Raw genomic sequence first — 25,112 nt, 5'->3', positions numbered from 1 at the left:
ATCATATGTTGTATCTCTTTTAGTTACACCCTCTCATCTTTAGTTTACTTTTTTAAAATTATTTATTCCTTGAAAGCATCATGATCATGAAATAAATTTTTTTCTGTGATTTAAATAGAGGACGTGCATTTTTGTACTTTTGTCCACACAGATTTATTGCAATTTCTGGACTTCATTGCACAACGTGGACATTTTTTGTTTTCAAGATATAATTCAGACAAGTTTTGAAGGCATATACATACATGACTAAAACAAAAAAAAACAGAAATTTTGACAATTTTACAGCCTAAGGTATATTGAGAAAATTACTATCTATAAAACTGCTTTTATGTTCTGAATTACCCAACATCTTTTCATGCAGTCATAAGACAGTGAAATTTATAAGATAGGATTTATCTCCAATATTGGCGTCACATGAAACTTACAACTCAGGACTGGGTTTATATAATTCTGTGAACAGTTTGGTTATGGGCTTTAAACAAAAGGGGTGTTTTACCTTATGAAGAATCCCATTCTGAGCATATCTTTCACTGATTTTACTAATTGTTTTTTTTTTAGGCTCTTGTTCATTTTCTAGGGCTATACTATGGCCATGTATTCTGGTATTAAAAGCCCTTGGTGATCAGGACTAACATTGCACCATTATGTTTAATTACTTCAAGATCAGCAGACTTTCAGGGCTGTTTTATCGCATATGTAAGCCCCCAATGGGTATAGTTAAGTTCACTGGAGTGTGGAAATTCATTAATATTTTTGGGGAAAGGGTCTGATGCTGAATGTAGTATTTAGGGAATGGCTTCATTTTCCTTATAGATCTCGCTCCACCAGGTTGCGGTGGGTGCAGGAGGAAGGATTTGATGTTACGAACACCTGGGCCTTGGCTCATGTCTACATAGGGAATGAATGCCCGAGGATGTGCACTGGACACGGTAGATGTAGCAGAGGGCAGTGCAGGTGAGTGACCATTGGTGTGGAGTGGACACTACCATAATAACAGATAATTGTTGCAGCCATACTTTTTTGTTTAATCAACCATTGTTATTTCTATATTTAAAAATAGTGTAACAGTCATTTAGATATCTCACTGATATTTGTTAAATTTGGTTGAAGGTTTGCATTTTAATTCAAAGCAGTGTCATGAGGATATATATATACCTGTATATATATATGTATATATATATATTATGTTTCATTATAGCTGTGACAATGGATGGAGGGGTCAGTTTTGCGAACAGCCAACAGGCCAGCTGCCCAAGTGGCTCAAAGAGGACATGTTTGACCAGGACTGGGAGCAGGGCCAGTGGAGCAGGGTGTCAGGGGGGTTCATATCAACAAGCTGCAGGGTGAACACGGCAGGGAAAGTACTCCACTTTATAGGGGTGAGTTTTGAATATGCCTGTGCTTTTAGGGAGAGGGGCAAACAGGGTATATATACTGATTATACTGATTGGGGCTCTCATAGGACATGTAAGTTATGTAAATTAAAATATTTTAATAGGGAATTTTGTTTTAAAATTTGCAGCTTTCAGGACAGCTATGTCAGATGCACTTTTGTGACTGATAATTCCCATTTCTAACATTGTCTGATAGTGACTTACAAATCTAATCTCAAGTTCAAAACCTAGCGGAAATCCTACACATATTTTCTTATTATGCAGGTTGGCTTCAGTTTTGCAATTGAAATATGCAAATATTGTATAGTTTTCGTAGCTCATTTATAAGATTTTGACAAATCATGAATTTGTTTCAGGGCTGTACAAGACAGTTGACTTCCACTGACCTGGATCTTTCTGAGGCTGTCTACATCCAGTTCCATTTTGTGTTTGGTTGCTTAGCAACACCAGAGCACAGGGATGAAGGGGTTATAGTGGATTATTCTACAAATGGAGGCATCATTTGGACCACTGTCACAGAGTTGTATTATGATCAGTATAAAAAACCAGAGTGGGTAGAACTAATATTATTTATTTATTTATTGATAATTTTTTACATGAAATAAGAACATTTGTTGAATCAGATGATTTACATGCATTACCAGTTTTTTTTTTTTCAATAATTGTGACAATGGTGAGTAACCTGGTAAAATATGGAATGTCTTTGCCATCCTTGGGCATTAGATCTGGAAGTCATCAGGTAATAGTTCATAATATAAGTATAAAGGATATAATATGCCATCTGGCATTGTTAAATTGGATGCTTGAAAGCATGTATCACAATCTTAGTTCTGCAAGTTTCAGTCTGTTAGAAACTATAATCAGCACAAAAGTGCACACACACACACACACACACACACACACACCTGCATTCATATGCACATATGTGTGCACACACATGCACACACACACACACACACTTACTTTTTACGAAGGAGAGTCATTCTTCAGTTCCCTGAAATACAGTATGAATCTCCATGGTATCATTTCAGATTTGTGAGCCTAATGCTCCCAGAAGGTGCCAGAAGACTTGGCACAAGAATCCGCTGGTGGCAGCCCAAACACAGTGGAGAGAACACTGCTGACTGGGCTGTAGACAATATTGTTATCGGGGGAACAGATCCTGCACCCGGCTCTCTAAAGGAAAATTTTAATTCTGGAATTACGCAGAAACTTTGGCTTAATAATGACAATATGGAGATGGGTAATTTTTGTGGAGAGTTATCACAAAGTGCCATTTCCTCTCCCGTTGGCATGGAAACTGTTACCCTGACTACAGTTGATATGAATATCGAGAAAGGTCACATACTGCAGTTCAGCATTAGTGTTGGTTGCAATGCAACGTGGGATACATATATTTTACCAGTGCTGCTGCAGTTTTCTGTTGATTTTGGTGTCACGTGGCACCCCCTGGTGGCAGAGTGTGCTCCCTCTGACCCACAATGCACCGATGTGGAGAACATGGAGAGCAGTTTCTACAATAATTTAGAATGGCGAAAAATGACCTACTTATTAGAGGGAGAGGTGATTTCTAGGTATATTGTGTATGGGCCTGTTACTATACTAGCAATCAGTTTTAGAATGGTGTCAGCCAGTTTTTATTTTGGTCTTAAAACCTTGTTTGAAATTCAGGTTTCTTAAATGTAAAATACAACTTGGATTTTAATTAACTAGCTTTCAGTCTAATATTTTACTTAGTTTTTAGAAGAACAGACTTCAGCCACAAATGAATTACACAATTATAGTTTCATGAAGACACCTGAAATAACCAATAATTTAGTAGGTTTTGTCAACAAAAGAATGGCACCAAAGAATATATATTTTTTGCAACTTCACTCCAATGGTTTCCATTGTTTTTTTAAGAATGATGCTTGTCTTAAGATCTCAAAATGACTGGTTGATCATTTTTATGGCAGTCATGCATATTTATTTATTTATTTTTTTTTTTTTGTAGTTTAAATTGCTACGAAAAACTTATTCCAGATGTTATCGTTGGAACTTTTATTATTTCAACAGGTCAACAAGATTCCGGTGGTTACAACATTTTTCCTCAGATGTGTCTCAAAGCCAAGTTTGGGCTGTTGATAATGTCTACATAGGACCAGCATGTCCTGGCAACTGTAGAGGGCATGGTTGGTGTGACTATCCAAGATGTAACTGCTTCCAAGGCTATGGGGGGAAAGACTGCAGAGTAGTTTCAAAGAGGCCGGTGAGACTATATTATGTCTGTTTAATTTAAACCAATTAAAATTATTTTTCAAGTTATACATTATTAGTCATAATGTTTCACTTTATAGGGATATGTATAGGGGGGATCCAGCTCTTTAGGTATTGTCATGTCAACAGGAATATCATAGCCATATTTTGTTATGATCTTATCGTTGATTCCATATGGTACTTCTTGGATTTATTAAAACTCACAATTTTAAAATTGAATATTCACTGTCTTTATATTGCCAAAAGGTGTGAGAACAGAGAACAGGTTAAAAGGATAAACTGGTCATACCTGCTGGTTCAAGAATTTTTATTTTCTTCATGCTTTTCTAATGTTAGGCATACCTGAAGGAAACATTTAGTGGCAGCAATCTTGGTCTGGACTCCTGGAGACTTGTTCAAGGGGGGACTATTGGTCAGGGCTGTCCTCCAGTACTGGACGACCCAGCATTGGTGCTGAGAGGGAAAGGACAGAGACAGGTGGTCACTGTTGATTTGGACACTAGAAATGCACGGTCAGTCATAGCTTTTTCTTTTTCTTTATTTTTGATTATTTTCCGTTTATTATCAGTTATTTTAACCCTATATTTTCCCAAACATAACATCTAACCTCTTAACAGATTAATTCTTCAATCTATTTGTTGTCTCTGTAGTTTTAGATCTTAGACCTCATTATTATCTAATTATAATTGAATTATTTGGTTATTCATGGAGTTTGATGTTCACTTTTTGTGGTTTGTTTTATTATAATTGATTCAGTAACTAATTGATTGTTTATTGTTTTAGGTGTGCACTCTATTTTGTAGGTGTTTTGTCATTCATTCTTTCTCTTTTTTCGCAGTCATGTACATGAAAGTGTTGGTATTTGAAAATTGAATTGGATTTTTTATTCAGTTTATCATTTTTTTTTTCAGTTTCATCCAGTTTCTGCTGCAGATAGGTGGTGAGGGACAAGAGGACGGATGTGGTCGCCCACAATCCAGAACAGACAGCGTAATCTTACAATATTCTGCCAATGGGGGTGAATATGGTTCTCACTCTTTAGTCTTACTAAAACAGTTATCACCTTTATTGTTGATTTTTTTTTCTACATTTCTATATAATTTATCAAACTTTTATTTATGGTATATTTTTCATGTCATCGTTTTTCACATTTTAAAACATTAATCTAATTATTATATTTATTTTCAGGAACAACTTGGCACACCCTTCAAGTTTTGGACCACAGTAGTTTCACATCCATGCAAAGGGTCTATATACCTCTCCCTGGGAGAGCTGCCACAGCAGCTACCCAAATAAGGTGGTGGCAACCAATCTCTATGGCAACCAAGCCTGTAGCTGTATGGTCATTGGACAACATATTCATAGGGGGCTCTGCTATCAATCCAAGTGAATTGTGGGACGAGTTTGGCAATTCTACAGACTTGAGCTGGGAGTTTTCCCTTAATGGCGAAGTTCAAGATAAATTTTGCGGGAAATCTGACTTGGCTATGACCTGGAGTGAGGGTGTTGGAGAGCGACATATTACTACTGGCCAGTTGATCGTTCAGGAGAACTATATGCTACAGTTTCAGGTACAGCTATGCTTGTGAAAACGGTGATTATTCTCTGCCAGCATTGGCCTATACTTCTCAAAAGACAAATCACTTATTCATCCGCTTTTTTTTCTTTTTGTTCTCTGAGAGGGAGGAAAAGCTTTAGCTTAGAGGTTGACTCTGAGGCCCGTATTTTTTATTTGCGGTTACAATAGCAGTAAGGTGAGGGGCAAGAGTTATATTCTAAATATTAACCAGTTATCAGATAAGACTGTTGTATTTGAGAATTTTTCTCTCTGTTAGGGCTGTTTTTTTTTTTTTTCGATAATTTTGTTTAGAGCAATGATAGTTACCTAGCAGGCAATTTTTTAGAAAAGCAGAAACAATCAAAAATCATTAGTCTTATGGTGTATATCCCTGTTGATGTTTTCTTGTATTGTTATTAAAATGTTACAGAAAATGGCTGTGATGTCTGATTTCAGAATTAAGTTTTGTCTCTTTTATAAGGTTTTGTTTTTGAGTTTTATTGCTGTTCAGGTATAGCAAAATCAAATATATTTGTCTTAAGTGAAATATATTAAATTTTCTCCAATGGATCTTGCATATAGATTGCAGTTGGTTGTGATCAGCTTCGCCACAGCTGCAATGATCATCAGTCAATCAGATTAGAATATAACAAAGATCCACGCTCCAATAATTGGAACCTAGTCCAGCCTGTGTGCCTGCCAGGACACATCTCTAGTTCTGAATGTAGCCCTTACTCCTACTCCACTGGAAGTATTTACACAGCGAATGAATTTTTAACATGGAAACGAGTGACTCTGGACTTGCCCAAGAAAGTGTTCTCAAGGTAAAAATCATGTATTAGTATGTGGCATGTAATGAATTTTGTTAAGTGTAGTTCATTATTTTATTAACAATTATGGGCATGTTTTTTTAACCATATTTTCCTTTTTTTCAGTTAATCTTGTTCAGTTGAAAAAGAGGATCTTCACTTTTACAGAATACAAAGACAATTAAAGATTATAATTATTATTATTATTATTATTTTGTGTGCATTATATTAAATTCCACAAATTGTTCTGGTTAAGATTTTTAGGTTTTTAGAAATTGTCAAACAAAAATGTAAAGTACTTTCCTCATAACAATTTCAAGTTTACTTGCAGTTTTTTTTATAGAAAATTTTGTTTCCCCCTTTCGCCATTTTACTTTTATTTATCATTATTATTATTATTTATTTTTTTTTTTATTTAGTATGCAAGAATGTTTAATAAGATGATCATATATATTTTAGCTCAACTCGTTTTCGTTGGGTCCAAACCAATACTAACACTTCAGCAGTTGCCTGGGCTTTAGATGATGTATACATCGGGGAGAAATGTCCAGAAATGTGTGGAGGCCGTGGATTCTGTCTTAACAAAACTTGTCAGTGTGATGATGGGAATTTTGGTAGGTGTTCACTCAGGGGGCACCCTGTGTCGGGATAGGGAACTGTTTTTCAACATGTCTTTCAGTGATTGGGAAGGTTCAAACCACCCATGGGACAATGGCCCCTCCTGGGTAACCCTTAATGGGCCATTTGCATATCAATGGGCCATCGCTTGACATTTATGGGCCATTTTTAAACATGACAAATATATTTGAAATATCTGTATCAATATTTTTGGGAATAATATGATAAGGTTTTGCAGTTAAACTTTGTTAATATATTTATTTAGTTAAGACTTTTATTTGTCTTTTTCAATAAAACCATTACATTGCCTTATTTACTGAACTTATTTGAAGACTAAATGAAAAAACAAAATGATCAGAAAACATGTAATACTCATAAGTAATTGGTTTTTATTTGATGAAACCATCAACAAGAGGTAAACAATCTAGATCTCTGAAAACCTTGATTACTCAAAACTGAGAAAATGTAAATGAAATTGTCTTCACATACTGTCTAGTACTTATTAATCAGTCTTACTGAAAAGAGATTTCATTACTTAATGAAGTAATCTCTTTTTCCTGTGCCACACATTCAGTGCATCCTCACAACTTATCTTACTCCCAAGAATCTTAACTCTTACACTGTTCGCAGTTGTACTGGAGCCAGGGCCATAGTTGAAGCCATCGGCCCGGGTTGGAAACCTCGTGCGACCTGAGAGTGAGAGGTGCTAGCCCTAGCAGTAACACTACTGTCAGTGTCACTACTACTCGTCGTAGTGCAAGGAGCGCTGCTCTCAGAAGTTGGTACATTTTCTTCCCCCGTCTCCTTTGAGACTTCTTCCTGAACGTTGGACGGACCCTTAGACGAAGCGGTTGAAGTAAATAAACTAACTAATGTAGGCTGGTCTGGCGAGATTTTAAAAATCTTTTTTGGCGGCATTTTTCTTTTCACTTCATCAAAGTGCTGCTTGAAAAAAAATCCCATGTGCTTTCAGAACAAAAAGCAAGGTTACTTCTAATTGGATAAACATGACCTATAAACTGATTGGCCAATAAGATATCAGCTTTTATTTCATTAACATATCTATTGGGACGATGTGCTCATTGCTCTCGGCAAACTTCGGGGATTGCGTTCGATAGCTTCCGAATTCGTTCCTGAGACGTCTTCAGGTATGAGAGGAAAAATACGCTAATCAGTTGACGATTAGTTTATTGACGAGTAGACTCTTTTTAAAAACGCGAGGTATAACAAAATCACGCGCCCTTATGTCGCACAAACAGGGCTTTATATGCGCCCAGTTACGATTCTATGCGCGTATGGCGCAATGGCGCGTTCCTTCCCAATCACTGGTCTTTCCAGATTTATTTTTTTGAAATATATTATAACGTTCAGTACAAAATTTCACTCCCTTAGCAAAATGAAACATTTGCAGGAATATGATATTGCAGCAATATTCTTGCCAACTTAGTTTGTGGCAACATGTCTGCAGAAGTTACCAAGAAAAATTTTATTGCTGCTAATTTTCAGCAAATTTGCAAGGAGGAATTGCAGTTTGCGGCAAATTTGCTGCATATTTACAGCAGGCCTGATATTTTGGTAAGGGAGCTGAGCATACTTTTGATACTGGCCAGTGTGGGAAAATCTCACTGACTGCTCTCAAATATCTATACTGTAGATGTCAGTTTTAAAGTACAGCATTCTTAAAATGTGGATGAAAATTACATCATTTTTTATATCATATTTTTAAAGTGTCATACTGGTAAAAATATAAGATTAAGAGCACTAGCCCTTTATTGATAGTGTCACACGCAATTTCAGGCCGTGTCTGCCAGCCAAGCAGAAGCCTCCTCTTAAGTCACATGTCAGATAATTTCGATGAGAGCATTAAACCTGGGTACTGGCCACAAGTGGATGGAGGGGGTGTGGGATATGGGTGTGGCCCTCTCCATCCCCTGGGGCATGGCAGTAACTTGTATTTCAATGGATGTGGGCTGAGGCAAGCTATCACTGCAGAGATGGACACAACTAAGGCTAGGTAAACCATTGACCTATGATTAGAGAGCATGTGTTCATCCGCCCAATGCTGAAATGCAAGATTTTCACAGCAGAAAGATAAAATAGCATTGCAGCATAATTTACATTTGAATTAACAAATTCAGAATTTAAACCAAAGTATTTATCTGTTGAATTGTAGTGACCCTTTCTTCCTATGCCTTTACTTTTTTCTTACACCCCTTTTTATTCATGTAAATATTTAAAAATTATTATTCATAATTATCTGTTGATTTACAAATTAAATAATTGATTTTGTAAATTTATTTTCTGTTGTAGCAAGATCATGTTTGTTCTACAAATTGGAAGTCAAAAACAGACAGATACATGTAACATAAAAGTGAATAAGGACAACATTGGAGAAAAGTCTGTAATACTTCAGTATTCAAAGAACAAGGTAAAGTGAACATGGGCAAGACAGGGAGAAGTCAGAAAACAGAGAGAAACATGAGGCATTCTTTATGTAATAATGATATGAAGGAACCCTGACTAATGGGTTTGAATTGTTAAAAATTAAAATACAGGGTATTTGTTTAAGTAAATTTGTGCTTCCAATATATAATAAATGGAATAGGTAAAAACTTGTGCCATAGTTATTACAACAGTGTTGATATATGTACAAGTGTAAGTATTTCATCTTATTAATTTACAGTGACCCATTATAATGGGTCTAAGGTCTTGATAATGAAATAGAAAAGGTTGATAGTAATAGCACTGTTTAATTGTAGATTGTTGGCAGATAGTGTTTTTGATAAATATAATACATTAATATGTTAAGTAATGTTAGCACATATTGTACACAGCAAAATAAGATTTCAAAAGGAGGATAAAACATGCCTGAAACATGTGTTAGACGAAAATTGCGGCTTATCTTGCGTAACACTTCCGGTAAAATGCAATACTTCCGGAAAGATGGACGTTTCGGCAGATGCCCCTAACAGTCCGACAATATCAAAGGTTTCCATTGCTGTATTTTAATCAATTCGACCAAACTGACATTTCCATGAAATTAATTAATTAATCTTGGTCGCATTGTTTGACATATTACCGTAATTATGTTTTGCATTGTCTGTACAATCTGTTACTGGTAAGCTTGACACTTTTATAATAGGGATGAAAAAGTAAAATTATAATATTAAAATATATTGCCAACTAAGATATTTTAGATCATTGTGACTACTGACAGATATAATACTGCCATGCCTAGCTACTAATCATTAACAGTTAATTTTAAAGTTGTCAAAAAAGAAAGGAAGAAAAGAAAACACTAACTTGTCTTGGTTTATATCAGCAAATACAGTTTAGATGAACATATCACTTGTTGCTTCTTAACATTAGGGGCTCAATTGGATGTTACTGGCTTCCCACGACCCACGGAACTATCTTTCTCCAAAGAGAGTGTCCTATGACATTCCTACAGATGCTAAAGTGTTAGGGATGCAGTTCCGGTGGTGGCAGCCATTGCATGATGGGAAGGGACATGACCAGTGGGCCATCGACTCTGTGGAAATAATCATGTAAGACGTGATGGAAGATATTCTGGATGGTTTAAAATGAGGATGAACAGTAGTGTGAGAAATAATATGAGAACACAAAAAGTGTAAGAACTTGCAAGAAGTGGGGGTTTATGTTATGCAGGTGAAGCATTATTTTTTCATCACAGAAAGTAATAAAAAAAGCCACATGGGTTATGTTGGATGCTCTCTATTGTCATAGAATTAAGTAAACACATTAGTGGATCCAGAATATCAAGAAGAGATTGGGGTGGCAACCAATACTAATTTTTTCCATTATAATTGTATAATATCATACAAGATGTTTTACGTTGGTGAAGGGATAAAAGGTGTATGTTTTACCTATCTTTTGATGTATGTCATGATTGGTAGTTCCCAAATTTCCCTTTTTATTTTAGGACTCGCCAAGATGAAATGTTAAGAGATGCTGCTTGGGTGCAGTGGAATAGGTGGCAGCACAGGCAGCGGCATAGGTCCTTGTCACCTGGGTAATAACAATCAGCATGCAAGGTAAAAATGTGCCCTTACACTTGAAAATTAGTGAAGCTTGCTGTGAATGCATCATGCCATAAAGCAGTAATGATCCCAATAAATGTGTGAATTGGACCCTACCTACAGTTCCTCACTTGAAGGTCATTTCTATCTTTAATAGAAAAAAACTTAATTTTGTGGATAGTATTATTGGTATTGGTAATTATTGATTTTGTTTGTAATTTTACTTGTACATATTTTGTTTTAGGTTTTTGTATCTCCAGAGCAGAGGAGGATTTTGTTATCCATAAATCTGAATGACTTTGTGAGGCTTCCTCGGACACCATCTTCAGAATTTAAGAACAGAAATATGCGGCTTACATGTAGGAAGCATGGAGACAAATACCATCAACTTAAACCCTGCTGCAGGGGAGAATATGTGACTCTTTGGAAAAGAATATAATATTGAACACTTGACATATTTTTGTATTTTTTTGTATTTTAATTGGTTTATCCCATGTTTGTAATAAGTTCACCATATTATATTATTGTATTAGATACCATTTACTTAATAATACATAAGTGTTACTATAATATTGTATTCTGTATTCTATAATCTTGTATTCTTTTTCAAAATGATTTATTCTCTTTAATCATTTTGTATTTTAGTTATTTATTTAAATCATTAAGTTTTTTAAGGTTAGAAATCAATTTTCCACTCACAATAATTTATATATAAATGTTTTTAACTGTTAGCTATTTATTAATATTTATTAATATCAATAACTATTATCTATTAATATTATCTATTAACTATTTAACTATTATCTTTCTAGACATGTGTATATATAAATGTTTTTTTAACTAATATCTTTCATCTGGACTATTTATTGACTGATCATAATAGAAAAGTAAATATATGAAAAATAGATAAAATTTTCTCTTTGTTTCCTGTGTCCTGTTTGACAAGCTGCTTTTTTATTTATGACAAAAAATGGAATACATTAACTCTGTAGCATGTTCATTGTTGTAAGCACTGGATAACCACTGAGATTAAGACAAAGGAAAACTACATTTCTGTCAGTAATGGTTGTGTTATTATAAGTTGATGTTGACTATGAAAAAGGATTTGGGTGAAGTAGTAAAGTGGGAGATTCTGATCTGATACTGCACTATTTTAATTAAGAACGGGCTTTAGTGCAGTTAAAATATAACAGTGGCTAAAACTGCACAAAGAAACCATCCCATAGATGTATCTAGGGATATCTGCAACAATATCAGGGTCGCTTGCAATTTGAAAATTTATGGTGGCATTTGGCATTTGGTCCAGTTTAGCGGCAATAGTAAGGCATAGATGCTCGCTTAATATGCATCTTTAAGTTCAGTCCGAGGCACGGATCAATGGCAATACAGACTAAGTAGTTTTTAGAATATAACTTTTACTGACACATCTAAAATAATCGTGTAATTTTACAATACTAATGTCACAAACTCTAGAATAATACAATTGTGTTTCTAATGTATAAGGTTTTCCTTGTTTGCACCCCTCCACCCCCTAAACCGTCCACCCCTTTCCCTTCTCTATCATGGCAATTCTCATTTCTGCACTATCTAAGCGGATAAGAGATGTAACTAAATATTTATGCAAAGATACATAGGGCCTATATAATAAACTGTGGGGAAGGGAGGGGTTTTATAACAATATATTATCTAGAGTCTAAAATCCATAAAAATGTGTTTTGCAGACTTAACAAATAAAATACAATACAAATAAAATACAAAGTTAAAGGGATTAATTTATATTAAAAAGTAGTGGTATTAAAAGTGAAGAGAAAATCTCCAGTTATAGTATTCTGTAAAGTATTAAATGGTCAACCATAAAACCTTTTAAAAAAGATTGATTTTTAGTGCTTTTTTAGAATCATCTGTTGAGCTAGAGATCTTCAGAAAGTCTCCTTTTCCTTTTCCTGTAGTCAGCCCTTCAATGATCAGTATGACATAAGGTGCAAATCACCTGCTTACATGTACCGCGTGTATTGTGGACCTTCAACAGTTGCCCCTCCGCCGAGCATTTTTTTTCTCACTATTCGGCCGTGCATCAAGCAGATATATCCCTTTCTTATAAATACCATCGTAAAGGTATGTGGTCTAATTGACTATTCAAGATTTACAGGTACAGAAGAGCAATCTGCAACTCAACAATAACCAAATGTGTTGTGACAAAACTATGTTACCAGGTCTCAGGGACTTTAAGTTCCACTTTGTGTCAGTGAAAATTTGCCTTCACGGAGGGTAAGTGGCACTTCTGTTGATTGGGCCATGATTTTACTGTCACTACTCCTGCCTGCGAGATGCTCGAGTTCCTTTGGTTTACAATACACATAAACAAACGGATTTAGCGTGAGACTCGCCGGCATGACAAGAAGTAAAAGAATTCCTTCATAATCTACAACAGACACAACACCACTTTCATATAACTTGGCAATCAAAATTGAAAACCAGTTCGCGAATAATGAAAAAATAATCCAGACAAAACCCTGTGTCCAACGAGTATAAGCATCCTGCTCGATGTCCCAATCTCTGATTTTAGACCACGATTTATACAAAACAACCAACAAAAATATGAGGAATGCCAAAGGGAGAAAGTTAAAAAATATCAGTAACCAGTCTAACGGAGCGGTCGTTTCATTCGTGTGATCAAATAAAGTACAGAAACTCGATCTATCGGAACCGTGTATCACTGACATTGCGCTTAGGACAGTGTAAAAAACAACTACCATGCCCGACGAAATCAGGTAGCTTTTCTTTGGAATTTTCACACCAGGAAAAAGCAATAAACGAATATCTTCTGCCAATATTGCAACCATAAGGTACATAGTGGTTCCGATGGAAACGCTCAGAATGCACGCCGCTGATTTGCACAACCAATGGTGTGTCCAATTGTTAATGTGAAGGAAAAACTCTCCTCGAAACAATTGGTCCACCACAGCCAAAACGAGCATGTATGTGCCGGAGAGGACCTGACAAAGCGCCACAAAAACAACCAAGACCAAACCCATATCATTCCTTTGAGACCCTCTGACGTGAACCCAACCAATAACTGCCAGGTTACCTAACAATGCAACCAAACATAAAACCCAAATGACCACTTTTAAGAAAACATCGGAGATCAAGTCCGAACACGTGACCAGACCGGCAGGCTGAGGCGTGCATTTCATCACCTGATTAGCTATACAACACAACCTCGCTAAACCACTTTTAAATAGGAGGTCCGCGTTTAAAATTGAAAAGGCACTGGCGTTTACGTTGGCAAGAGGGTTTCCTTCGAGGTTAAGTTCGTTTAAAAATGCAAAAGGAGCCAGAGTCCCGTCGTAAAGGGTATCCAAATTGTTATGGCTCAAATCCAAAGTTTTTAGATTTTTTAGACCTATAAAGGCATTTGCATCAATAAAATTAATCATCATGTTAGCCAGCGTCAAGTGTTGCAAAGACTGCAACCCAATAAATGCATAACCTAAAACTGTGGCAAGTGGATTATTCGTTAAGACCAAATTTGTCAAAAAATGCATATCTTGAAACATGTGCCCTTCAACTGCTGTCAGATAATTGTGAGATAGATTTAAATCACGTAAGTTATGGAGCCCTCGAAATATGTTCTTTGGTAGTGTTTGTTGTCCGCAATTTGAAATGTCCAACTTGACCAAGTATATTAGCTGATCAAACGTTCTGTTTGACAATTCAAGGGGATTGCCAGAAAGAATCAGCCCCCTTAGGTTGAAAGAATACGTGGGTATGTATGTTAAGTCCTTATTAACACAATGCATCGATTCCCCTAAGCAGTTGCATTCTTGCGGGCAGGTCACGTGCCCGCAAAACTTCTCGTCGTCCCCACTTTTCTTACAGTGTTGCTGTCCGTCACAAAGTTCTGACACATGTACGCAAAACCCGTCTCCTTTACCGCGAAAAGCACCTGGACATGAATACGTATGTGTCGTGCAATTCTGCTCGTCTTCTGCACCAGGACAATTTTGGACGCCATCGCAAATACTGTGCAGATTTATGCAATATGAGTTGGGGCATTTAAAAAGATTTTGGCTAGAACAAGGAATGTCTTGACACCCTTTTAAATGGTCGCCACTTCTGCAGTACGCAACAGTGCCGTCTCCTAGAATGTCATGAATGCAAGCGTTCCAAGGGCAGAAATAGATATTACTGCCATCTTCACAGGGAACCATGTTAGTCTTGCACGAGAAAGCTATCTGCGTCGCATTCTCGTCTTCTCCAAAATTTCCAGGGCAATCATAGACACCATCTCGGATATATCGGTCAGCCAAGCAGTGCCCAGAAAAGCATACGAAACCGTTGCAGTCTTCTTGCAAAGAACCACAACCCTGTTCGTCTGTGCCATCGAGGCAGTCTTGCACTCTGTCACAGCGGTTTTGTAGAGGCACGCACTGGCCACGAAAACAACGGAACTGGTTCGGGTCACAGGGAGGGTGCCGACAGTATTTCTCATCTGATTCATCGGGGCAGTCCGGGTAGAAATCACAAAATTTGGAGACAGGGATACACTGTCCGTTGTCGCAAGGAAATCCATGGAATCCACATTCGCTGCCCAGTTTAGATAGTTCGCTGTTCTGTTTGACATGCAAGTCACGACAACCTGATTCGTCATCCCCGTTGATGCAATCTCTTACACCGTCACATTTGTGGTGTTTCAAAATACACGTGCCGTCGGAACACTCGTGGAAGAATTCGGATGCTTTACAATTTATGTCCAAACTCTTGGTCAGGTCTCTCTCACAGAGAGCAAATTTGATGCTGTCCAAGAAGATGTCTTCACCTGCAATGTTTGGCAGGGTGCAATTAATAATTTCCCACGTTCGTCGGCTCCTGAAATGCATAAAGAAACGGCGTGTTCGTATGATTTTGCATAGTAATCGTTGAAGCATATGCAGAAGCACATGATCAAACGTGCAAAGGGTTTGTGGCTGCATAAGTTGGTTTATACTGTAAAAAGTTACTCTTCAAGACATACGATACTTGTAACTAAGGGAAAAATGCCTGCAAATCCCACAATTTTACCTATTGTCACCATGGTATACATTATCCAGAATTGTACAAAAAATTGCGATCTGTTTAAATCTAAATTCCTATTTCTACCGTTACGAATGAAATTTATTCCGAATTTAGTGCTTTAGATATACAGTCCACAAATAATATAACTTCTTTATTTAGTGTTAGCAGTCAATGCTAAAGGAGCACCATAGTCGGTACAAATACCCAACTTCCAATATATATAGCCCTTCAAAACCCTTTCCACGCCGTTTGCTCAGTCTGCGTCCCTGTGAGGGGAGACAGAGAGAGAGGATAGGAAAAAGATAGAGAAAAGAAGGAGAGAGGGGGTAAAAGGTGGGGCGAAAGGGAGATTTTCACCAAAACCGGGACCCTTTGGTGTGCAAATATTTAATCATTAGCTTAATTAGGTGGAAACAACCCCTTACCCCTACTAACCGCTTCTTGTACTTAAGAATTTTATGGTCGAAAAAATTAGGAAGAATGAAATCGGAAGAGTTAGGAATTCATACCTTTGGCCAAAGTCGGCGTACTCTTCGTGCAGGATATGAGAAAAGTACGCAACAGAAGTGCCATATATGCAGGTAGAGTTAGCATAGTCATAGTCGGGTTCCGCAATCACCGTGGTCTTATCTGTTGGCAACCGGGAAGCTAACAAGATGTTTGCAAGCAACTGTCCACGTGCCTTGTCAATAACACCAAATCGCCAGCCATGTTTGTGACAAAGTTCTCGCGCCAATCTCTCAGCCGTCAAATAGGTCTTTTTGCGCTCTTCTGGTTCAATATTTATGAAAATGTCACTGGACCTGGTCCAAGTGAACCCGCTTTCCTTAATAGTCAAGGTCATGTTAACCAATCCGTAGCAACGTCTGTCAATCAACCACCACGTTTCTGGACAGGTCCTTGACGACAACACTGCCTTGAGGGAGGTCGTGTCTCCTTCTAATTTTACCCCAACAGTAGGGGTAGATTCCGTTAGGTTTGAATTGACCACTTCAGTACCATTTTTCTTTTCAGTCAATGAGAGCATGCACAGAGCGCTGGTGTGATTTATGGGAAGATAGCACGGAATTTGGACCCAATTTGAAGACAGGCGCGGAGACGTGAAAACCATCATGGTGCATCTCCGGCCTTCTTCAAACAAGGGTTGCCTGATGTTTGGATCGAAGAAGGTACGCGTCGTGGAGTCTAGCTGCAACATGGCTAACTTTCCTTCAAAGTGGGGTTTAGATTTTTCTGGATCGTACCAATCTGTAACCCCGGTTGTTCCATCGGGCCACATAGTTGAATGATCCTAAAAACAAATTTTCACTTATTAAATATTGGAATTCGTATCGGTTAAGGAAAATGCCATCTCTAAGTCATGGATGTGTTACAACGGCAATATTTTCAAATACATGTTTTAAGTCTTTAATAAAGGAGAACGGAGAAAGTAAGATTGTGCTGAAAGTAAGATTGTGCTGAAAATGTCGTGAAGCTGGCTGCTCATATTTAGCTTGAGGAACACGGGAGTGGGGCCGTCAGTGCGCAGTAGGAACGGATTCTTCGCCGGCATGGTAAAATAACAACTTTTTATATTGCATTTTCAGCAGAGAATACATTTTTGGCAGGGCACAACTGAATGAATCGCATAGGGACATTGAAACGATATTTGTCAGCATGACAATAAATCAACCGTCTGGACACACAATGGCGGTGGCATGTATTCATTGTCTCAAATGACATAGGGCTAGAATGATTAACATTGCAAACCCCACATGTATTTTTTTCTCTAAATCGAGTCTTTAGTGGTAATTTATTACAGTTGGACTTCCCAGAAGAGTGTATCAAATGATAAACATTTGTAATTCTTGTAGTTGATTGATCGGGTTTCAGTCCCCCACAAAATTATTGATCATTAGTACCGGAGCTAGATGAAATTTGGCAAGCTGGGAAATGTCGTCACCAATTATCACTGCACGCAATTTGATGAGAAAATCCACAATTAAACGAATACAGTATTCTTTAAACATTGCCAATGGGACTTACCCATGTAAATTTTAGTATAAGGTAAGGAAGAGTCACTTGTTTCTCGAGCTTCGATTTTTAGATAAATGTTTTTAAGGATTCTGATAATAAAGCGTTTAACATTATAACGTTTTCCATTTACATTTGCACTTTGCTGTTGGAATTGAACACCAGAGACGGGTACACACTCCTGTTTTCAAGTACATGTCTCAAATACTGTTTTTTTGTCTATTACTTACTGTCTTTTAACTGGAAACAGGGTTATAATTTATGCAAATATGTCTATTCTGCCATCACAGAAAATGAAATGTATTAAACAATGCTCTGTCCACGAGCCCGATATACACGATAGCATACCGTGCTAGTCTACTTACATTCCCACTGCGGAGTCCGATGTACACCAGGGAGCGTCTTCTGATAAAGAGGTCGGATATCCAAACCCTCGCCAATGCGTTCTTCACATAATCGAGGTCAGCGTTGTCGTGAAACATCCCAAGGAAACCACCCTTTTGCGAACACTGATCTTTTGCCTGTGCCCATGACATCTTGTCATCGGAGAAATGAAGATTGTAGCAGTTGCCACGATATTCGATTCCACCGAATTTACTGTTTGTGCAATTTGTCGTTTCTGCCATGCTGCTTGCGAAGCCGTCCGTTATATCTAAGGCATATTTCGTGAAGGCTCCACTCATTGCAGTCAAATCGTTGTCGTCATTTGGTCGGTAAAATTCGAAAAGAAATCTGTAATTTGAAATGCTGGTCCAAACGAATGGGTCCTGTGTCCCAAAAACATAAGATATCATACAGTCACCACTTGGGTCATCACAGGGATAGTACTCTTTGATACCATACATTGCCTTTTTACTGGTGAAACAATGTTGAGTTGTATCATCAAAAGAAATAGTATAGGCCAAAAAATGTTCACGGTCAGAAACACTTTTGAATAGAGTTCCGAATGCCTTTTGTGACAAGATCTTGGATCCATTTTTCGCCGAAGGAACGGTGCAATGAGTATTTAAAATACCGCATGTTTTAAAGAAATGAGTAAGGTACGAATGGCTAAAACAGTCGTCATACAAATTTTTATAAGAAACGGCAATTTTAAAATTAAATGTTTCGAATGCAACAAAATCTGCCAACAAAACTCGGAAGCGAATGGTTTGGTTGGATCCTGGGAAAGAGTAATACATACTGGTCTCAAAGTCATCAGTCACATAAGCTTCAGTCCGTTGGTAAGGTTGGATAAATGGTATATCAATGATGTGATCGGGACGCCAAACTATTAATCGAACTTGAACCTTACTAAGCAGCCAATAAGATGTGAAGGTAACAGTAAAGGGGTTGCTTGTTACTGCATCCGATGAAATGGTTATATCGAAATCATCAATCGTGTCTGTTGGCGCCTGAAGACTTAGGTCATACACAAACAAGAACCTCCGATAATATGAATCTTTTAATGTCAGTTTCTCTGTCAGGAAAATATTGACCTCTGCTTTTTTCCTTGTGAAGTTTCTTCCATAACTTCCGTTGTTGAACTGACCTTTAATCACTTTAGAATAACCAAACTCCGATGCGTTTAGATTAAAATCAAGGTAAGGATGAAATAGCACATCCTGTATGGGTTCGTGGTATTTTCGGAATGTTATCAGTCCATAAAAAATAGCATTTCCATTGGTCATCCCATCGAAAAGTCCGCCGACAGAGTACGATACAACATATAAAGATTGGTAAGGCATATTTATTCCCCGAAAGTGTGTACACAAGGGTCCGATCGTCAAAGAAGCATTGTCTCCCCACCCGTCTATAAACAGGAGCAAGCCAGCATAGGGGCACTGTCCTGCCTGTGGCATAAGCACTACGGGTCTGTCATCTACAAGGCTATCAGACCTGTCAATATACGTGACGACCATTCCAGAGCGATGCGACACGTATGTTAACTCACCGCGCCCACTCTCAAACCAATCAACATGGTAGTGCAAGTATTCGGAAGCACGGCTGACGTACTCCAGTTGGAGCATGTTAGCTCTTTGTTGAATACAATGGGAGCTCCTTGGGCTTGAGGTCTGGCCACACGGCTGCATCCAGTTTGAGGCAAAAGTTGCCGAAAACAACATAGCTGCGACGGACCTGCTTTGCTCAAGGATGACATACAGCTGATGGGTTCTGGCGGTGGTGTTTCCTATGGTTTGGAAAGAGTCTGACGTGAGATGAATTATTTGCTTTGCTCTTTCGGATGGTCCGTCAAAAATGCGTACAGCACTTGCCGAGTCGTTTGTCGTTGCATACAACACCCAGGCCATGTTGAGAACCTTTCCTATATCTGTCTTAATGTAAAAGTGATGATAAAAATGTGACTGTGACACGAATGTAACGGTATCAAAAGAATGTTCCAATATACCGGTTTTGTTGATATAAATCGAGTTCATTGTAGCCTTCACAGGTTTCCAAGCACTAGATGACAGAGCTGTGAAAAATGCGCTAAATCCCAGCTGGTGTTCATGTCGGTCATCGGTCTTATATTCGACTGTCATAAAAGAAGTCGACGAATAGGAATGCCAAGGAAATAAACTGCCACAAAACCTCCCAATTGATGCACTTTCTGTAGTATTCCCGTCGTATATTTCTAAATAATCATATGGACAATCCTCGTGAAAAACCAAGTTGAAAATTTCGAATGTGAGGTTAACTATGTAGCTCTTAGGAACCTCTATATGCCATAGGCAGAATTCATTGGGAAAGTATTCCCCACCTATGGTTCTTTGTGGACTGAATAATCGTCCGCAAGGAGACGTGAAGTGCTTCCACGACCTGCAACCAGAATCTCCATGCCCAACATTACAAAATTCCACCATACATTGACCAAAACTGTTCAGATTTTCCCCTGTATACTGCCCATTACCAGAAAAGTGGGTTTTGAGGCAGTCTGAAACAACTGTCGTGAACACTTCGGCGCTGTACAAACCGATACTTCTATTAGCTTTGGAGTTCTCCAAGCGTCCGTCCTCCTCTGACACCGTGTCAGTCGTTCTGTAAGTTGTACCGACGCTACTCATCCCTTTTACTGGGACCATTCCATCTGCGACAACACCCAGGAGTACAATTAAAACGTCTACGCGAAACTGTAAAAACCGCCACGAAGCCATGGTTTCTGAAATAAATGCATGGTTGACGTTATTTACCAAAAAGGAATGAAAAAACACAGATGGTTGCGTGCCTTTTCTAGTCGATAATACCTTTGAATTGCCATGTGACCAATATTCTCATATACTTTTAGTTCAGAAAAGTGATCTCTGTAATTTAAGTCTCTCATCTATGTATATATACACGTACTTTCTGAAATGATAATTTGTCTATGGTTATATGTTGGTATGGTTTAAAGACTTTCTTTGGACTTTGATTCCATAAATTTGTGGTCAAACCCAATATTCACACGTAAAACCGTGTGGTAAACAGCTGAAGCGTTCAGTTTTAAAGCCAAAATGCTATGGAATGAGGTCGTCTGATTACGATTACCCCATGGAAGGAAGATAATTTTACTATGCGCATGAACTCGCCTCAATCACAGCGGTTATGTGCGGGACAACTGAAAAACTAGATTCGCTTTCTACTGTGAGGTGATTGCAATCACACGGCGCACTGAGAAAGGTCGGACAATAATATACAATAATAGATCGACAACACCCCAGTATTAGAGGTAACAAAGAAACACAGCAACAATAAAAGAGAACTCCTGGCGCTCAGGATGAATGGTAACTAGCAATTAATCTTGTCATTTAAATTATCATGCGAACTGTACAGACTTCATATATACCTGATCTCATCAGCTATGACAGGAGCAAGCTGAGGCAAACGGCTTCTTAAGTTTTCTCACCATAGACGGTCAACAGCCATTTCTTGATTGAACGCTCTTTGAAATATACACGTATATATATGTTTATTCCAAGACAAGGGGCAGGTGTCTCACACCAATTTGTCCATTATCAACGATTACAAAAGCTCTATACAGTATTACAGAGATGCCCGGTGGCCGTTTCTTGACAAAGCGCTAATTAAGTTTTTTTTTTTTTTTGCCTCTCTCTCAGGACAGCACTTTGATCTATGTTTTTTCTTAAAGGGACTGCTTAAATGAGTTGAGAGGTTGCTTCAGGCAAAAGTGCATTTGCATGCACACATTTCCTGTCCATTTCAGTATAATGTTAAACGCTTTCTAGGTGGACTGAGGTACGTCCCCATCTCTTTAAGATATGCAGACTTTCGAATCTGGGTTTATTCACACATTCTGATTGCAACTGAACTTTAATCCTGATGTTACAGATCCCAGAAAAAGGGTTACAACAGGCCCGCCCCTTAAACTTCCTCACCTTTCGATGTACACTTTCTCACCCACCCATCCCCCCCAAAAGACCTATAACGAAACGAGATAAACCCAGTAATTTCCCATCTTTTTATCGTCCTTAGCTAATTATGGTTCTGTTTTAAATATGATGTCTAAGCGAAGTGTGTTTCTATGTATGTACCCACATCCCATTAAAAAAATCCCCTAGTCTTTTAAATACCATTTGATTATTCTTGTACCATATATGTTACCATTTGATTATTCTTGTATCATATATGTTACCATTTGATTATTCTTGTCCCATACTTAACACATATCGAAGAAAAACAGATGTGATGGAATTACATGTGTATATTAACATGCCTTTTCGTTCAATGTACACGTAATGCGGTCTTTGGTCGGTAACAGGTGTCTCCGTTTCTCAGTAACTGTGGCCATTATCATTGATTACAAGTACAGTCAATCTCTCCTCCAAATTCAATTTATGTACGTGTCTTATGCAGGACAACTTCACATCTTATATCTGTAGTTGTGCATAAAGTTGTATGACAGAATGGGTTTTTAAAGTAACAAAACCTTATAGTAACATAAATTATTCCGTAGAAACCTAACAGCGGGGTCTATCTTGGTCTTGTATCAATTCAACTGATAACTGACCGGTAATATTGAATCATTTATGAGCAATCGAAAATATCTGCACTCTTATATTGCTGAAATGATGTGATTTTTTGACAGAAGTAAAATAAAGACAAAATGCATTATTCAACCATCTCAGTAGTGTTTTAATCATAATTTCATATTCTTTCTTCAGATTATTGTACATGTGAAGAATTTTTTCCTTTGATTCCCTTGTGGTCCTCAATTACAAAGTTGGTTATTTATTGACAATAATACGTCTTGTTCAAGGAAGTATGGATTGAGAAAAGAATACTAGGTTCATTAAAAGGCAATGCTAATGTCTGCATCACAGAGATGGTATCTCTTGAAATTGTCACGAACCCGGGTGACGCCATCTTTTTTCCAAGCATTGGCTCAATCCAGTTTGTTGATGTATGCTTGGTTGAGATATAAGACCACCCCTAGAGAAATACCTGTCTCAGCTCTTTCATTTTCTGAGCCTCTATCGTCCTTAAGCACGGTCCAGAACACCCCTACAATGCTCCATGGAATTAAGATATACAGAAAATTTGCCAATCTAGTTGCTTTATGTTCTTGTCATTAAAGAATTATATTGTTTTGATCTGCGAGCACGATAAGGTGGGCAGCAGCAATGCCAAGCTGGAAGAGAAAGGTACCACCAAATCGGCCAAAGCATGTGACAACGTTTGATTTCATTTACAAGAACGTCCATGTGGACGTCGGCATTGCATTCCTAATCCAGTGCAGCCAAACGCTACCTAAAACTCGTTTGGTCCTATATATTCTTTTACAGCGTCCTGTCTGTCGTGAGAAATAAGATTGTTTGTCAATCGTCCCTCATCCCAACGAAAGAAAATAACAAATTGAGCTTCAGTAACTAGATATTTTTGCCGAGACGCACTTGCCTCGAATGCCTTAATTCAAGTAACAAGCCTCTCCTTGTGTTCCTTTAGATTTTCTTCTTTTAAAATTCAGAAACAAACTTCCCTTCTCTTTGAAAAGTTAAGTTTTTTCAGTTTACAGTGTATTTATTTTGTATTTGATATTTCAATCGCATGAAATGCACCGATCATGATGTGCGCAGCAGGTGAACATGCACTTTACTAAGGAAATATGGAATGGCTTGCAGACACGCCTGTTATTGAAGAGTGATTCCGTCTCACTGAGGTTCATGAGGACATAAACACAGAGTACACAGTATTTGTGAACTCGCCTCAGAGACAGCGGGCGTATACAGGACAACCGAGGGACCAAATTGGCTTTCTACTGTGAGGTGATCGGAATCAGATGGTGCACTGAGAAGGGTTGCACGATGATATGCATACTAGAATAAATTATATGGAAAACACCCAGTTTTTGAGGTCAAACGTCTTCTTAAGTTTCCTCACCATAAAAAGGTTAAGACACATACTGTATCTCGATTGAACACTTTTTGGAATATATATATATATATATGTTTCTTCCGAATCCAGTAGCAGGTGTTTTGCACCAAATTGTCCATTATCAAAGATAAGAAAAACTCTATACAGTATTACATAGATGCCCGGTGGCTTCTTGACGAAGCGCTAATTGTGTTTTGCGAAAATAGCCGCATATCATCCTCTCTCTCACGACAGCACTTTGATGTTTGAGTACATAAGTGACTTTTTCTTGCTACTTTTTTTCTTAAAGGGCCTGAAATGTACGTATCACAATATAATCCTGATTAAAATATCTAATAGCCGCACTGGCGTGTTCAACTTTAGTGAGTTGCTTCAGGTTGCTTCAGGCAAAAGAGCATTTGCATGCATCCATTTCCTGTCCTTTTAAGTATAATCTTAAATGCTTTCTATTATGTATGCCACAGCAAGTATAGATCTGAGTATCATCAGTGTACACGGGGTATTCATACATGTATATCAATGCCGATAAATGTGAAAAGATATATTGTTTTTTCATTTCAATTATTATTTTATTTTATATTTTCTTAACAGTTATGGCAACAGCCCGTATGGTTCTGGTTGACAATATTTTAAGTCCTAAAGTTTTGGTGTTTTTCTCATAAATGACTATCAATACTTTATTGTTGTATGTGCCAGATCGCTGGCATTATTATCGCCATTTCTGTGGTGCTGAAGATTAAGCACGCGCAAGTGCATGCACACACTCACACACACACACACTAAAACAATATGCTAAGTTACAGAATGCAGCAGAGCAGATAATTTCTGTACTCCTCTAGATGGCGCTATATGTTTGTCAAACCCGGCTAAAACTGCTCAGATTTCAGCATGCGATAGACCATATAAGGATAGCCAGTGGCCCACATAATGCAATTTTATTTTGGGGTGTGTAAGGGTCTGAAGCTTAATTTAATTAATTTAATCTAGTTTATTTTGAAATATACAGGAAACAAAAGCCTTC

The 25,112-nt window shown here is 37.8% G+C and overlaps 1 protein-coding gene across 1 annotated transcript in view; it reads left to right on the top strand.

The window, feature by feature from the left end:
- LOC106177362 (reelin) overlaps positions 1 to 11,723 on the top strand; it is an 84,547-nt gene extending 72,824 nt beyond the window's left edge. Inside the window, exons 46-60 of the mRNA XM_087015990.1 lie at positions 814 to 954; positions 1,199 to 1,379; positions 1,751 to 1,944; positions 2,426 to 2,968; positions 3,450 to 3,642; positions 3,987 to 4,162; positions 4,562 to 4,668; positions 4,839 to 5,221; positions 5,791 to 6,032; positions 6,477 to 6,631; positions 8,433 to 8,649; positions 8,946 to 9,063; positions 10,005 to 10,183; positions 10,579 to 10,690; positions 10,920 to 11,723. Coding sequence (XP_086872116.1) covers positions 814 to 954; positions 1,199 to 1,379; positions 1,751 to 1,944; positions 2,426 to 2,968; positions 3,450 to 3,642; positions 3,987 to 4,162; positions 4,562 to 4,668; positions 4,839 to 5,221; positions 5,791 to 6,032; positions 6,477 to 6,631; positions 8,433 to 8,649; positions 8,946 to 9,063; positions 10,005 to 10,183; positions 10,579 to 10,672 — 2,923 coding nt within the window. The 3' untranslated portion in view covers positions 10,673 to 10,690; positions 10,920 to 11,723. The remainder of the gene's footprint in view (positions 1 to 813; positions 955 to 1,198; positions 1,380 to 1,750; positions 1,945 to 2,425; positions 2,969 to 3,449; positions 3,643 to 3,986; positions 4,163 to 4,561; positions 4,669 to 4,838; positions 5,222 to 5,790; positions 6,033 to 6,476; positions 6,632 to 8,432; positions 8,650 to 8,945; positions 9,064 to 10,004; positions 10,184 to 10,578; positions 10,691 to 10,919) is intronic.
- Positions 11,724 to 25,112: the final 13,389 nt, after the last annotated feature.

The sequence above is a fragment of the Lingula anatina genome, chromosome 6 (genome assembly GCF_051362555.1).
Source record: "Lingula anatina isolate TDL-2025a chromosome 6, LinAna3.0, whole genome shotgun sequence".
Classification (NCBI taxonomy): Eukaryota; Metazoa; Brachiopoda; class Lingulata; order Lingulida; family Lingulidae; genus Lingula; species Lingula anatina.
The sequence above is the reverse complement of the archived record's forward strand: the minus strand, read 5'-3'. Positions and strand labels throughout refer to the sequence as shown.